The 13,982-nt window shown below is 45.4% G+C and overlaps 1 protein-coding gene across 4 annotated transcripts in view; it reads right to left on the bottom strand.

Moving 5' to 3' along the window:
* atg7 (ATG7 autophagy related 7 homolog (S. cerevisiae)) overlaps window positions 1–13,982 on the bottom strand; it is a 52,954-nt gene that overhangs the window by 17,294 nt on the left and 21,678 nt on the right. For all 4 annotated transcript variants that reach the window (XM_042088996.1, XM_042088995.1, XM_042088994.1 and 1 more), the window contains 2 exons: window positions 10,699–10,779; window positions 5,750–5,872 (listed from right to left, as the gene is read on the bottom strand). In XM_042088996.1, the coding sequence (XP_041944930.1) occupies window positions 5,750–5,872; window positions 10,699–10,779 (204 nt within the window). The remainder of the gene's footprint in view (window positions 1–5,749; window positions 5,873–10,698; window positions 10,780–13,982) is intronic.

Genomic DNA, 13,982 nt, shown 5'->3' with positions numbered 1-13,982 from the left:
GTTTTCAGGTTGTTATCAAGATTGCCACCACAAGGTGAAATTGGCAAAACTAAGACAGCCCATGAAACTAAAACAAAGAATGAATAAACAAACAAACTGTAGAGAGTAGCATAATGTTGAATTAAGTGTACTGTAATACCTCTCTAAGTGTACTGTAATACCTCTCTACTGTAATACCTCTCTAAGTGTACTGTCTAAGTGTACTGTACTACCTCTCTAAGTGTACTGTACTACCTCTCTAAGTGCACTGTAATACCTCTGAAGTGTACTGTAATACCTCTCTAAGTGCACTGTAATACCTCTCTAAGTGCACTGTAATACCTCTGAAGTGTACTGTAATACCTCTCTAAGTGCACTGTAATACCTCTGAAGTATACTTTAATACCTCTCTAAGTGCACTGTAATACCTCTGAAGTGTACTGTAATACCTCTCTAAGTGCACTGTAATACCTCTACTGTAATACCTCTCTAAGTGCACTGTAATACCTCTGAAGTGTACTGTAATACCTCTCTAAGTGCACTGTAATACCTCTGAAGTATACTTTAATACCTCTCTAAGTGCACTGTAATACCTCTGAAGTGCACTGTAATACCTATCTAAGTGCACTGTAATACCTATCTAAGTGCACTGTAATACCTCTCTAAGGCGCGGATCACATTAGCCAGTGGCAAGTGGCAGGTTTCCTATTGTTCTCTATGGTTCGGCAGCGAAGCGGTGGCAACACTGGTGTAACGCTAGCGTTGAACAAGCTGAGCGTTGAACTTGGTTCAACTTTCAAAGCGCAACACAAACATATTCAATTGACAAACTGTTTGTGTTGCTTAGGAACGAGATAAAACTTATTATGGTCTGAGCGTTGCGTTACGTTTGCCGCTGCCGCTTGCCGCTGGCTGATGTGATCCTGGCCTAAGTGCACTGTAATAACTCTGAAGTGCTAAAAGAGCCCACAGGCTACAGCATCCAAATCACAACAAGTACAGCAAGAGCAACCAAAGGAGCTCAGCCAAGTACATAAGCCTTTTTAAAGAAAGTTTCAATATAGAACCCACATGGTTGATAGCAAGTGGCTCATTCTGGCTCTATAATTCAAGTGGACCCAACCGAGAGTTCTGAGAGTTTAGCATCCAAAAGTGAGGTGAGGAAGAGTAGTCTGGCAAATGATATTATGGCAAGTGGCGCCACACGATTCAACCCACTCTGCATTTATGGCAAGGGAGAAGAGAAGAGGAGGAGGCAGAGCAGGAGCATTCGGAAATGAAGGAAGGCTGGAGGTCTAGGCAGCGTGTGTGTGTGTGCGTGTGTGTGTGTGTGTGTGTGTGAGTCACCATTCCTTGAACACCACTGCTGCCTGACAAACACACCACACACCAAGGAGAGAAGGCCCAACGAGAAAAAAACATAGAACACATATAGAAGCTGGAGACAGAGAAAATGAGAGAGGCCTTCACACACACACACACACACACACACACACACACACACGTGGGCAGAGACTAGCGCTTCCGTTGGCGGGGGCTGAAATAGGGTTTCCAACCAGAATCCAGGAGGACGCGGCATGTTGATCGTGTGTGGAAATCCACAAACAGGTCCCTGACGTACGAATGTAAATATGAAGGGCGAGCAAATAAGGCCCTCTGCCCCAACAGCTTCCGCCAGCATAGTGACAGCTGGTGAGGTGACATCTCTAATCTTTATACACAGCTCTGGAAAACGGTGACCACAGGGGTAAACGGAGGGAAAAAAACAACACCCTCCATAAAAACAGCTGTGGACAGGAAAGAGGGAGGAAGAGAGGAGGTGTGGATGCTTGAGTCATATCGAGTGTAAGCACCTGACGTGGCCTGACGAGCTATTTGAACATTCCCATTCCCCTCATGTGTAAAACGCCATCGACTACGTTCTGCTGATTGTTTGTGCCACTGGCAAGTCTGGACAACACAGTCAGCCTGAGGGCACTCGGCAATCAGAGACCTGTAGTGGCTGAGCATGACGTTCCCAATCAACGTCATCACCCTTCTTTATCAGGACACGTCAGCCCTTTTGCCATAGAAATGAGAACACAATTCCAGGTACCACGAGCCAGTGAGTGTCTGTGTCTGTGTCCGCGTGTGTGTGTGTGTGTGTGTGTGTGTGTGTGTCACATAGGTTTGTGTGCTCCTGAGTGTACTGTGTAGTAGCAAAGTAGGCGAAGCATCCTGTTCAGACACTCATTTCCTCCCAGTCTGTGTGTGTTGTGTTTCCTGAGGCTCAGCAAGAGGGCAGGACCCACCAGGGCACAAGTCTTTAGAGCAGCCGTCCATTCCCACTCTGCTAACTAACATGAGGAGCCAACAACAACCAAGTGCCACCGAGTTCCTGGCCCATATTTGGGGGCAGTGTATTTCTGCACACACATCATTCTGTAATAAAAACGAATTTATTATTGAAAATTGTTACTTAATGCAGGTTATTATTTATTATTTATTATTTATTTGATGAGAAAGCAACTCTGAAAGATCTTGTATACCGTATCATTTTGAGAAGTTACAAGTTATAACATACATCTACAAAATGAATTGTACTGTATTTCTGATGGAAGTTGCAATGACTGAAAAGAAATGAATAAGCATAATTCAAAACAAACGTTTTAGCTTTCAGTTTCCTGGTGATTCATTGAAACAGACCAAGAGTATGTCTCTGAAAAGGAACAATGAAACAATGAAGCACTTCTGAGCTTATTCCAGAACAGAGATACTACACAATCTGACAGAAATGTGTATTTCAGGACCAAAGAAGACAACTATAAATCTGTTGTGTGGAGCTTAGTGGATATGGAACCACCTGCTTAGGCGGAGGACTATGGGAAAACTGAACTCTCACATGGGAACTTAGAGGAGACAAAGGTGTCCTTCATACAAACATTGAGACAAAGAGCGAGTTGAGGCCTAGTTACAAGAATCAGTCAGCACTGGCTATCGCTAACTCTCGTCTCCCTGTCTACCATGGTCTCTGCCTATGTGTGACTGCAAAGCTACACTAATGCAAAGATGGAACAGAACCCAAACCATTTAGTTGAAGCCAGAGAACCTCAATATAAAGAATTGTCAACATTTTTTAAAGAACATTCCAAAAACTCTATCCACCACATAAAACCAGCTCTTCAATTCCCAGCATGACTAAAATAAGCTTAAACACATATTAAGTGTGACTTTAATCACACTATATTACACTCCTGCTAAGTGAACTGAGCCATACATCTTGTGGCCTGGGACATGTTTAATAAAAACATTTTTTTCCATTATTAGAATGTACTGTATTTGTTTAGTAATATTTACATGCCTCCTAGTCAACATATTTTGAGAGACATTGTCAATGTTAATCCATATATATATATATATATATATATATATATATATATATATATATATATATATATATATTATAACTATTTATTTGATTTTATACATGCAATCCATAAACTTGTTACTGCATGATAATACAGTACAAACATAATTTGTGTATATTTTAATATGCGCATTACATGAAATTGAAAATTTTTTTATACCAGCATTGACCTGGAGATAACCAGTTGGAACAAAACTGGAGATAACCAGTTGGCCAATGTGTAACACTAACAGGTCATCCACATAAAGCAAATGTTACCATTGACTCAAATATGACAAATTTTGATAAACCACAAAAAGAACAATCAAATATTAAGATATGAGATTACTAATAATTATGATGAAAACATGTGGTCATGATGCCATAACGTTTGGGTTTAATATGTGCCTAAGTTTAGAGTTTCTTACTCAACACAGAAAACAATCATTTAAAAACCGCAGTTCAATTGTATGTTTACTTGTGGACTAAGTCAAAAAAGACTTGTTCAAATGGTTCATTGTGTGTACAGTTGGAAAAAAGACACCCACGCAGAAATGAAAAAAGTACCTAGTAGTTATTGAAATGTACTGTGTTTCAAACCAACCAAGGGACAATGAGCCTGGCAGCGCAAATCTGGAAGGTTCCCCCAAACTGCTCCACCACTGAGGGGGCGAGACCAGCACTGACGTGGGACTTTCCCACAGTCTCAGAAAGCTCTCCACAGCCTTATTTGTCATAAGAGTCCTGCTGAGGCCATATACCAACGCTCTGGCTGTCGTTAAAAAAAACACAAAATGTTCCAAAAGAAACCAAATGTGGACAGTTCCTGCCAAGAATGTCTAAATCATACATGTAGGTGCACATATGGTGAGAAAGTACAGCAGTGCCAGTCTCTAGCTTTGCATGAATATGGGGATATGGACACAACTGTCATTCCACAAATTGCTAAAGTTTTTGTCCTTGATATCTCGCTCTGAGAAAGCCGAGTACTCCACTCGTTCATCTACTGTGGGATTTACCCCTCTGAGTCATATACGCCAAAGCTTCATGTTTCCACGCTTCTGACTGAGAGGACTTTGGCTTCTCACTCTACTGCCTCAAATAATCATTTTGCCTCTCTGTGCGGGATCTACCAAGCTTATGTAATGGTACCGAACAGGGCCTTTTCTCAGTGCCTCCAAAAGACACCTTCTGATTCAATGCCCCAAAATCTGAGGAAAATTAATTTCACCTTCTGAGATGTGAATTCAGAACTGGACCAATTGCAGTATGTTATAGAAGGTTTTTAAAGATCCATCTGGCAGTGAAGACCTGTTTAAAAAGTAATCCTGAAAACAGTTCCTGGCCATTAATCTCCATGCTCAAAACAGCCCAGACCCCGGCCACTCGTGGAAATCTCTGCAGTGTTATTTCTTAGCTCTGACGAGGTCATGTTTGGAGAAAGGAAAATCGGCTCCAAACCGAGGGGCCCCTTCCCTGATTCTGGATCCTGGTGTTAACATGCTTGAATCATCACTCACTCATCTCTAAACAAACACTCCAATCTGGAGAGCTTGCCCACACACAGAAAAAAGAAAATCCTGTTAATTTCCGACATCCTGCAGTCTACTGATGCAGATGATCTCTGCATCAGCTAGGGTTCCCACCAAAAGCGAATGACTTGTTTGTAAATGCACCAAAAGTACAGAACTGCATCATGTGGCCACGACACTGCTGGCATTGATGGGCTGCCATGATTAAGTTAACACCCCCTCACATAATTCTGGGTTATTTTACCTATTACTTTCACAAAACACAACTAAATTGTTGTTTAGAATTGAACTAAGGCGCTATGGAAAGGAGTTATGTCACAGCTCTAACACAGTCCATTGCCAGATTGAATTTCCTGCTGACAGACATACTGTAGGCAATAATAATTGAAAATGTTGTGATGTGAAGGGTTTTCATTAAGAAGTCTTGTTGTACTACTTAGTACTCCAAGTTTTCCTGTTCTTTGGGGTATGCTGGATGATGAAGGAATGATGGATAATACACTCTTGTACCAGTAATGTCCAGATTCTTTGCAGATGTGTTTATCAATAAGTGTGCTGTGTCCCCTGTGGTTCAGACCTAGGTGTGAAATAAGCCTCTTGCTCTAACAGTAGGCCTGCTGAGGTAAATCTAGAAAGGAAGTCTACAAGGATGTTTTGAAAGAGGACACGATAAGAAGGCGACGTTTAAGATCAGTAAAGTGATAGAATGCAGAATGTGGGGAGACAGACGCCAGGGGAAGCAATGGCACATCAACTGATGGACAGAATGGTTCAACCAAGGACCAGCCAGCTGGGGGAGGGCAGGGGAGGGCAGGGGAGGGAAGCGAGGGAGGGAGGGAGGAGAGGCTCTCACCTCAGCGGCCTGCGTTTCCTGGTGCAGCAGCGTGAGCCCGGTCAGGTCTTCCAGGAAGGAGTGGGAGGAATTGAAGACCTTGGACAGGAACTGGAAGCCCTCTCGCTCATAATGATCAAGAACCTGCAGTTCAGCACAGGGCAGCAACAACAGACACTGAGTCAGAAGGATAGTCATAAACAGTTGTATAAGTGAAGATATTTCATTACAATCGCAGGGGAGAATCCCTCATAGCTAGCTGCTATCCAGATCTGATTAGTATAAAATATTTCCTATTACATAATACTAATGACACAGAAAATACACAGAAAATGCTGACATGGCTCTGTTTAATAACCTGCCTGTGATGTGTGAATTGCAACTATGTCAGTGAGATAAGTCATCTTATCCAAAACTATTTTATCAGAGAGAAATACAGCTTTTAAAATGAGTTGGTCCACAAAACACACCATTCTCAGCTACTCTGAAACCAATGGCAGCAGTTTAGGTTGATGCCATACTGTAGCTCAGGTGAAACCTAAAGCTTTTGTGTGTGAGTGGTAGAGAGGGGAGTGGGTGGGGGGCGGGTGAGAAGGTCGGATCACTTTTCACTCTTCACAAAAGCCGTCGGGAGCTGCTGCAGACATCTGGCACCACTGCATGTCCGGGTGGAGCCCTAGTGTGCCTCATCTCCAACAGACTTCCTCCCTCTCCCCCAGCACGGCTCCACGGCCCTAGAAGGCCCATTATCACTCTATTCTCTCTATAGCAGATAAAGACCCTCCATCCCCAACATAGGAGGAATACATTACTGAGTTAAATGGCGTCTGCTTTTAGTGTCCCAGACAGGAGAGAGAGAGAAAGGGAGGGGGAGCGGGGGAGAGAGGAAAAAAGAACACTGTTGTGGAACCTTTGGAACTTTCTGGGTCTGTGTGTTTGTTCCTTGTTTGTTCTTCCCCTTCGTATATATGCCTAATATTGTGCTTTTGAATATTTGGAACCTGTGCAAACAACGTACTTCCCTCCCTCCCTCCTTTTTGTAACATAGCAATGGGTGTGAGAGCAACTTTTTACAAGATTTCATTATGTTTTCCAGAAGTGGATCCCCCCCTTCCGAAGTCAGTGCTTTTTGATTGATGCGGTCCTATTAAACCATGGCAACTGTGACACAGAGGGGGATGGGGGTTGTGAAAGTGGAGCAAGAGGAGGAGCGGGGGGGGGGGGGGGGGGGGGGGAGAAAAGCACATCTGGTTTGCATACAGTATGGCTCACACAGAGTTAGATGTGGTCCGCCTTTAGCCTCTCATAACTTCCCTTCCACAACTGTTTCGTGAAGGAGACAGCGAGAAATAGAGACAGGAAAACTGGAGGAGGTTAAAAAAAAACACAGAGAAAAATTGGAACGTTCAAAATGGCCCTTTGAAGCTGTCTTGTCAAGAGAGCAGTCATTAGCCCTTCTAAAGCAACGCCAACTGAGGACCGGAGACCTGGGCTCACGGCCGCCCACACCGCCCAGGCACAGGGCTGCTGGAGGCTTCAAATAGGCCAGTGGACAAGCTGGACACTAGCTGTCAACTTGGCAGCACTTCAAGTGCTCCAGATACAGAATAGCCAGGACTACGTCCACCCCCCATGCACGCTGGGCGCAGGTCGGCTCCACAGAAAAGCATTATCATTTTTTTAAAAAGAGATCTGCAACAACATTCACAGCCCTGTTTATTTTCGAGAGATGTTGTTTCAGCCGTTTTTCGTTTGGCGTTTGGGGGGGGGGGGGTGGGAGTGGGGTGGTGGTGGGGTGACACACAGAGGTGAAGCGAGACAGAAAGAGAGAGAGACAGATAGAGAGAGAGACAGAGAGAGAGACAGAGAGTGAAAATGAGAAACAAGCTGAAATTTACAGGCTCTCTGCTGAGAGGCGAATTGTTTTGTTTCCATGGTTTCCTGGTCCCACACAGCTGAGCGTGGAGCAGTGTTGTGGTGATATATATGCTCCCAGGATGTGAGACACAGACAATAGGGCCACAAACTCACAGCCGGCAAAATGGACTCTCACAATAAAGCCAGCACCACCTGACAACTTTGAGAAGAACTAACACAATTGTGCTAAAATACGTGGAGTATTTGACAAATCTGTATTTGACTTCTGCTAATATGTTTGTGAGTCATGGCCAGAGCTTGTTGAATAATAAAAGAAATCAGTTCGCCGTCTCACACACAAAACTCTCATTACACAAGCTATTAGTCCAATGAGGTCAATGTGAATCAGGAATTACTTCTCTAGCAAAACAATTTCTCATTTGACTTAGATGCTTAGATGCAAATATTAGGTGCTTCTATTCAGAATTTCCTCTTTGAATGGTCCAAATATGCATTAAACTGCTGAATGCAACCCCAGGTACTTACTATCATTCTTACACAAGCTGCCTAGGAACAGGAGCCTGAGAGGAAGACCCAGTCCACTGTTATGAAGCTCTATGTTCCCCTCAGCACGAAGCTGTGAGCGTGGGTTGAGAACGTGGGTTGTTAGCGTGGGTTTTGAGCGTGGGTTGTGGGTGTAGGTTGTGAGCGTGGGTTGAGAACGTGGGTTGAGAACGTGGGGTTGAGAACGTGGGGTTGAGAACGTGGGGTTGAGAACGTGGGTTGTGAGCGTGGGTTGAGAGCGTGGGTTGTGAGCGTAGATTGAGAACGTGGGTTCTAAGTGTGGGGTGCGAATGGCGGGTGCGAAGGCCGGGGTCATGAAGCAGCCCGGGGGTCAGAGGTGTGCTGCTCACCTCACCACTCACCATTCACACATGAAAGTGCCATCTAGTGCCACATCTAAAGCTTTTATGACCCTTTCATATGACTACAAAGGAGGCATTCAGCACCACTGACAGAGAGAGGGAGAGAGAGAAAGAGAAAGAGAGAGAGAGAACAACACATGAAACAACAGTGAGAGAGCTGAAGATAGTGAGAGAAAACAGACCATGAAGTAAGGGATAATGCCCGACGAGGTGTCCATTATCAGAAATAAATGGACGACGCGGCGGCGTGAACCGTCCGACGCAAAGCGGAGGCATTTAGCATTTATTTCTGACATTATCCCGTTTATACCATGGTCACTTACGAAATAAATAAATATGAAATCTATTAATACTAAATGAGTTTTGAGAGTTAAAATCGTTAGTTTTTTCAGCTGTTTATCGCAACGCTGTGGAATGTTGAATGTTGATTGACAGCTGAGCGGACTAACTCAGGGATTGTCAAGCAACGTCATAATAATTTTATAGGTGTAGTATATCACTTTTTAAACGACACTCTTTTCAACCATGGTATAATACAACTACAAATGAGTTTAGGTGATCTTATGTAGCCTGGCTAACGCCAGACCTCATCTCATTGAGATGGGGTCTGGGAACTACACATTAATTTTCTCGTATATAAGACGCGGTTTACGAATGCCCAGAGACGTTTATTGGGTGCTACGAAAGCCTATCAAATGCGTCTGTACGTAACTCATAACCGCTTCGGTGTGTCGTCATAGTCTTGCTGCCCCCCCTCCGTTCTGTGATTGGTTCCTTTGTTGAGGTGAAAATCGGGTCCATGGAATCCAGGCTGCCTAGCAGCGCGAATAAAACCGCTCAGCAGCATGGGAAAACCCAGGCCAGTATTTGTGCTGATGTATGTCAAGAGTCTACGGAAGTGCACTTGAATGTGTGTGGGGAGGGGAGGCGGAGCTGGAGAGGTGATGGGAGCTGGAGAGGTGATGGGAGAGGGAATGCTGGAGAGGTGATGGGAGTGGGAGAGGTGATGGGAGTGGGAATGCTAAAGAGGTGATGGGAGTGGGAATGCTGGAGAGGGGATGGGAGTGGGAATGCTAAAGAGGTAGGGAGATGGGGAGCGAGTCGAAGGAAAGCACAGACAGAGTCATGGATGTCAACTGAACTGTGGGTTTGCTCCTAGTTTAAAGCACAGACAGAGTCATGGAGGTCAACTGAGCTGTGGGTTTGCTCCTAGTTTAAAGCACAGACAGTCATGGAGGTCAACTGAGCTGTAGGTTTGCTCCTAGTTTAAAGCACAGACAGTCATGGAGGTCAACTGAGCTGTGGGTTTGCTCCTAGTTTAATGCCTCTGGCCTGGCTGGCACACTCTAACCCTTAACAACCAATCAAAACAGTGTGCCATGAATACAACAGGGCCTTGCTGGGAAGGCTATTGTCCCTGTGGCTGAGGAGAACAGACAGAGAGAGAGAGAGAGAAAGAGAGAGAGAAAGAGAGAGAGAAGAGAAAGAGAGATGAAGAGTGCAAGAGGGCATGAAAGACAGTTGAGAAAAATGAGAGGGGAAGAGAGAGGGAGGGACAGAGAAGAGAGTGAGTGAAAGACAGCAAGAGAGAAAGAGAGAGAGAGATCACATCCACACATGCTGAAGAGATTAAGTGGCTTCCCTCTGTGATTTATAGAACTAAGGCCCTTCGACAGCACCAGGTCCCCAGGGAAAAAACACTTCTGTCCGCCATTTAATTGTTCACATACGACAGTGACATCAACGACCAACTGTGGCCTGATTGGGACCATATGGCCTTTGCTTTACCCCAAGACGCTCTCTAATTTCCCCTCCGAACGCCATGCATTCATCTCCGCATTCAGTCACTCTGCAGAAAATCCATGGCATTCAAAAGCCATGCTGCTCCACGAGGGGAATTTTCTGCAGAGTCTGAAGTGGGATGTAAGAATGTGAGGGAGAAGTCCAACATGCAGTAGAACACGTGTGCGTGTGCAGTACACTACTAGGAGGACAGTGGGTTGACTACTGAGCACAAGCATGACAAGATAGAGAGTGTGCCATGTGTAAGCAATCAGCCTTGTAATGAGCTTGGGCTGCACAGGAGGAGACTGTGTGTTATGACATCGGCTATTTCAGGCCCAATGTTTATGTTTCAATCATCGAGCGTTTCACTGGAGCATGTTACGCAGTTGGGGCATGACTTACTATCGGTGAGCAGGCGGTACACTTGTCAAAGGCCAGACTTGCAGGAAGGACGTTGTCAAATCGGGACAGAAATCCTCGGATCTGCAGTATGAAAAGAATACAGAGAAGAGTCTTCTTTAGGGTGACACAAATTCTGCATATGGAAAGAAATGGTTGACCACAGCACCCCCTGCTGTTAATAACATATATAACACCTGTCTATTCTCTTTATATGCCATACACATTACTTCACACTGCAGATATATAAAATATGCTTCAATCCAAATGTAGTACATTAACTGTCTTTCTAGCTAAATTTACTCATCAGCATCTTCCCATGATGCTTGCACAGCAGGTGAATCAAAGCCTCCTCTGCCTTCAATTAGGCTGCCGTGCTGTGGCCTCTCTGGAGCGGAGCAGCTGAGCGGATCCTCCAAACTCAGCCCGCTAACACGTCTCCCTCTGCTCACTCAAGCAGCTTTATCTCCATTGAAAGGCAAATTAAAAGAAGCTCCCCAGAGGAAGATAAAAGACGTAATATGTGTGTTTACGCGTACGTGCGTGCGTGCGTGCGTGCATATTTGAAATGGAAATAGCCTCCCTGAAGAGCTTTCGCAGAGGCACAATCTCTGCGTCACTTCCTTGCCCTTGGAGAACCACCCATTTTTGATTTAATCCTCCACTTGAAATAAAATGGCGTTGTCTTTATATATTATATAATTGTCAATTATTAATAAAAATTGGCTATTGGCCACCATGTTGTCTTCTTTCCTGGGGAGAAGAGCAGAGCTGAGGCTAAAGCTGCAGGCAGAGGGAAGTGGACATATTTTAAAGGCTCATTTGCAATTCTCCTTCATAAACACCAGGGGGCAGTGTGGCTTCACAGCTAATCACCACCCCCACTCCCATCCACATGGATGAAGGCACAATCATCTCCTTCCACTGAGCCATCTTGTCAGAGACACTCCCACACACACACACACACACACACACACACACACACACACTGAGCAAAGATGGCAGCACAAAAACAGGCGCTAGAAGAGACAGCTCCGTGGAATGTGATGCTAATCTGCGACAAGCTGAGGGAGGGATGCTGTCTAAGTCGTCCAGGCCCCCCCCCCCCAATCACATTTCCCCATCTCCAGCCTGAATGCCCCTCTCATACGTGGGTGACAGCACCACGTCGCTGACTAATGCCTCACTCTAATTAATCGGGTTAAGTGTGGAGCCCAGGCAGCGTTGTTGGGTGGGCAGTGTGGCGGGCGGTTGGAAGGGCCAGCCGGCGCGCTGCGACACGCACAGTGGTGTGCTGCGGCTAATGAAGCCCTGCCCTCCCGCTGCGGCCCGCCCTCCGAGTGCCCTCGGCACCATCGCTGTGGGCACTGGGAAGGTCGCTTCTGGTGCCACTTTTCGTTCAGCCACGTTGGAGCAGGCGGTCAAGTAGTGGGCAGACACGAGGCTGAAGGACTACCAATTGCATTTAGGTGCGTAATGACGGAACACTTTCAAGTGGAAACTGGACAATGTGGTGGATATAACATTAAACAAAAATGATCCACCAAACATTTCAGGAATCAAGAGTTTTGAATACAAAAAACACTACTTGTTTAAGTAACTGATCACACATTCATCACTTAACATTATATTGAATTGTATCATGTCAGCTAGCTGACTGTTCAGAACATAAACTTCTTTCCACAAGACCCCAGAATGCATCATCCAGAAAGCCGCTAATCTACAGTCCTGTTAGTAGTCACCAGACAGACCTACTTACAGCCATGTGTCTTATCACAGCCACTTTCACTGACACTTAGTGAACTCACACACGTGAAGTGCCTTTGAGTATATGCATTGATTAACCCAACATCCGTTCCTGCTCTGTCAGTGCTGGTCGGGAGAGGTGATATGCATATGCGCTCTGAACAGAGGAAGTAAGTGGTGCGTGTCCATTGTCTCCCTCTCTCCATCCCCATCATTCGCCCTTTCTGCCGGCTCCAGGGGATCACAACACAGGACAGAAAAGGCTCGCTTGTTTCCTGACGATAAAGCAAATAACAAAGTGGGACAACCAGGCACTCAGCGGGGAGCTTTCCCAGGAAACCCATTCAGCATGGATTATCCAGATGACTTTCCCCAAGTCCGCCCTGCTCCTCCATAGGGAGCTGAAACGCCCCTGTTCTCTACCGCTGTACCGTCTCCCGCAGCAGAGCCCAGCAGAAGGTGTGGGGTGTAGGGAGCGTCTGGAGGTGAAGAGGGATGTCAGTGTGTAGGAACACCTGTGTGTGAGAGGTGTATACGTTTGTGCAAAAGAGGCAGGAGGTCTTGCACTGATAAAATTGGGAGGATTAAAGCAAGAATGGGTGGTTCTCCAAGGGCAAGGAGGTGACAGAGATTGTGCCTCTGCGAGAGCTCCTTCAGGGAAGCTATTTTCATCTATTTCTCACACACACACACACACACACACACACACATATATATATATATATATATATATATATATATATATATATATATATATATATATATATATATATATATATACACACACACACACACACATAAACAGTCACACACACACAAACTCAGGCTCTTGCTAACACATCTACAGACACAGACACATAAACATCCACACACATATACATACACACACACACACACACACACACACGCATGCTCAGCCTGATGCTGATCCGTTCCGGCTCTTTAAGCGCGGCAGGCAGGCATGCGCTCCATTCCCTCAAATATGTGCGTGAGGAGGCTATTAAGCCAAACAAAGATGCAGATAGAATGAGAGAGAGAGAGAGAGGGGAGGAGGGGACCAGAGCAGAAGTGAATGAAAGAGACAGAATGCTCTAAATTCTTCAAGGCTTCCGGATATGCAGCCATTTCAAGTCACAATCGCCCTGATTGCAGCTTCCACTGCTAATTGGCCCGAATTATGTATGTTTGTCAGTGTGTGTGTGTGTGTGTGTGTGTGTGTGTGTGTGTGTGTATGTGTGTGCGTTTGCATAGGCATGCGTGTGTGAGTGAAGTGGGTGTAGTGGTAGGATAGTTATGGAATGCAGTGTGAACCAACTGCTTTTGTAATTGGCTGTGCTGAGTCCCACTTGTACTTGCTGGGAAACAAGTGCAAGAGGCTGCATGAACCAACTGGAGACTATGGGTCCTGATGGACCAGTAGAGATGGTCAGAGAAGTCCTCCTGGCAGAGCACTGGTCAGACTGAAGTGGACCTCCTCAGCCTCTCTAACTTCATAGAGTGGGGAGTGTGGGGGAGTGAGAGATGTGGTGTGGGGTCAGGGA

The sequence above is a fragment of the Alosa sapidissima genome, chromosome 4 (assembly GCF_018492685.1).
Source record: "Alosa sapidissima isolate fAloSap1 chromosome 4, fAloSap1.pri, whole genome shotgun sequence".
Taxonomy (NCBI): Eukaryota; Metazoa; Chordata; class Actinopteri; order Clupeiformes; family Clupeidae; genus Alosa; species Alosa sapidissima.
Note: the sequence above shows the minus strand (reverse complement) of the source record. Positions and strands in the feature narration are given on the sequence as shown.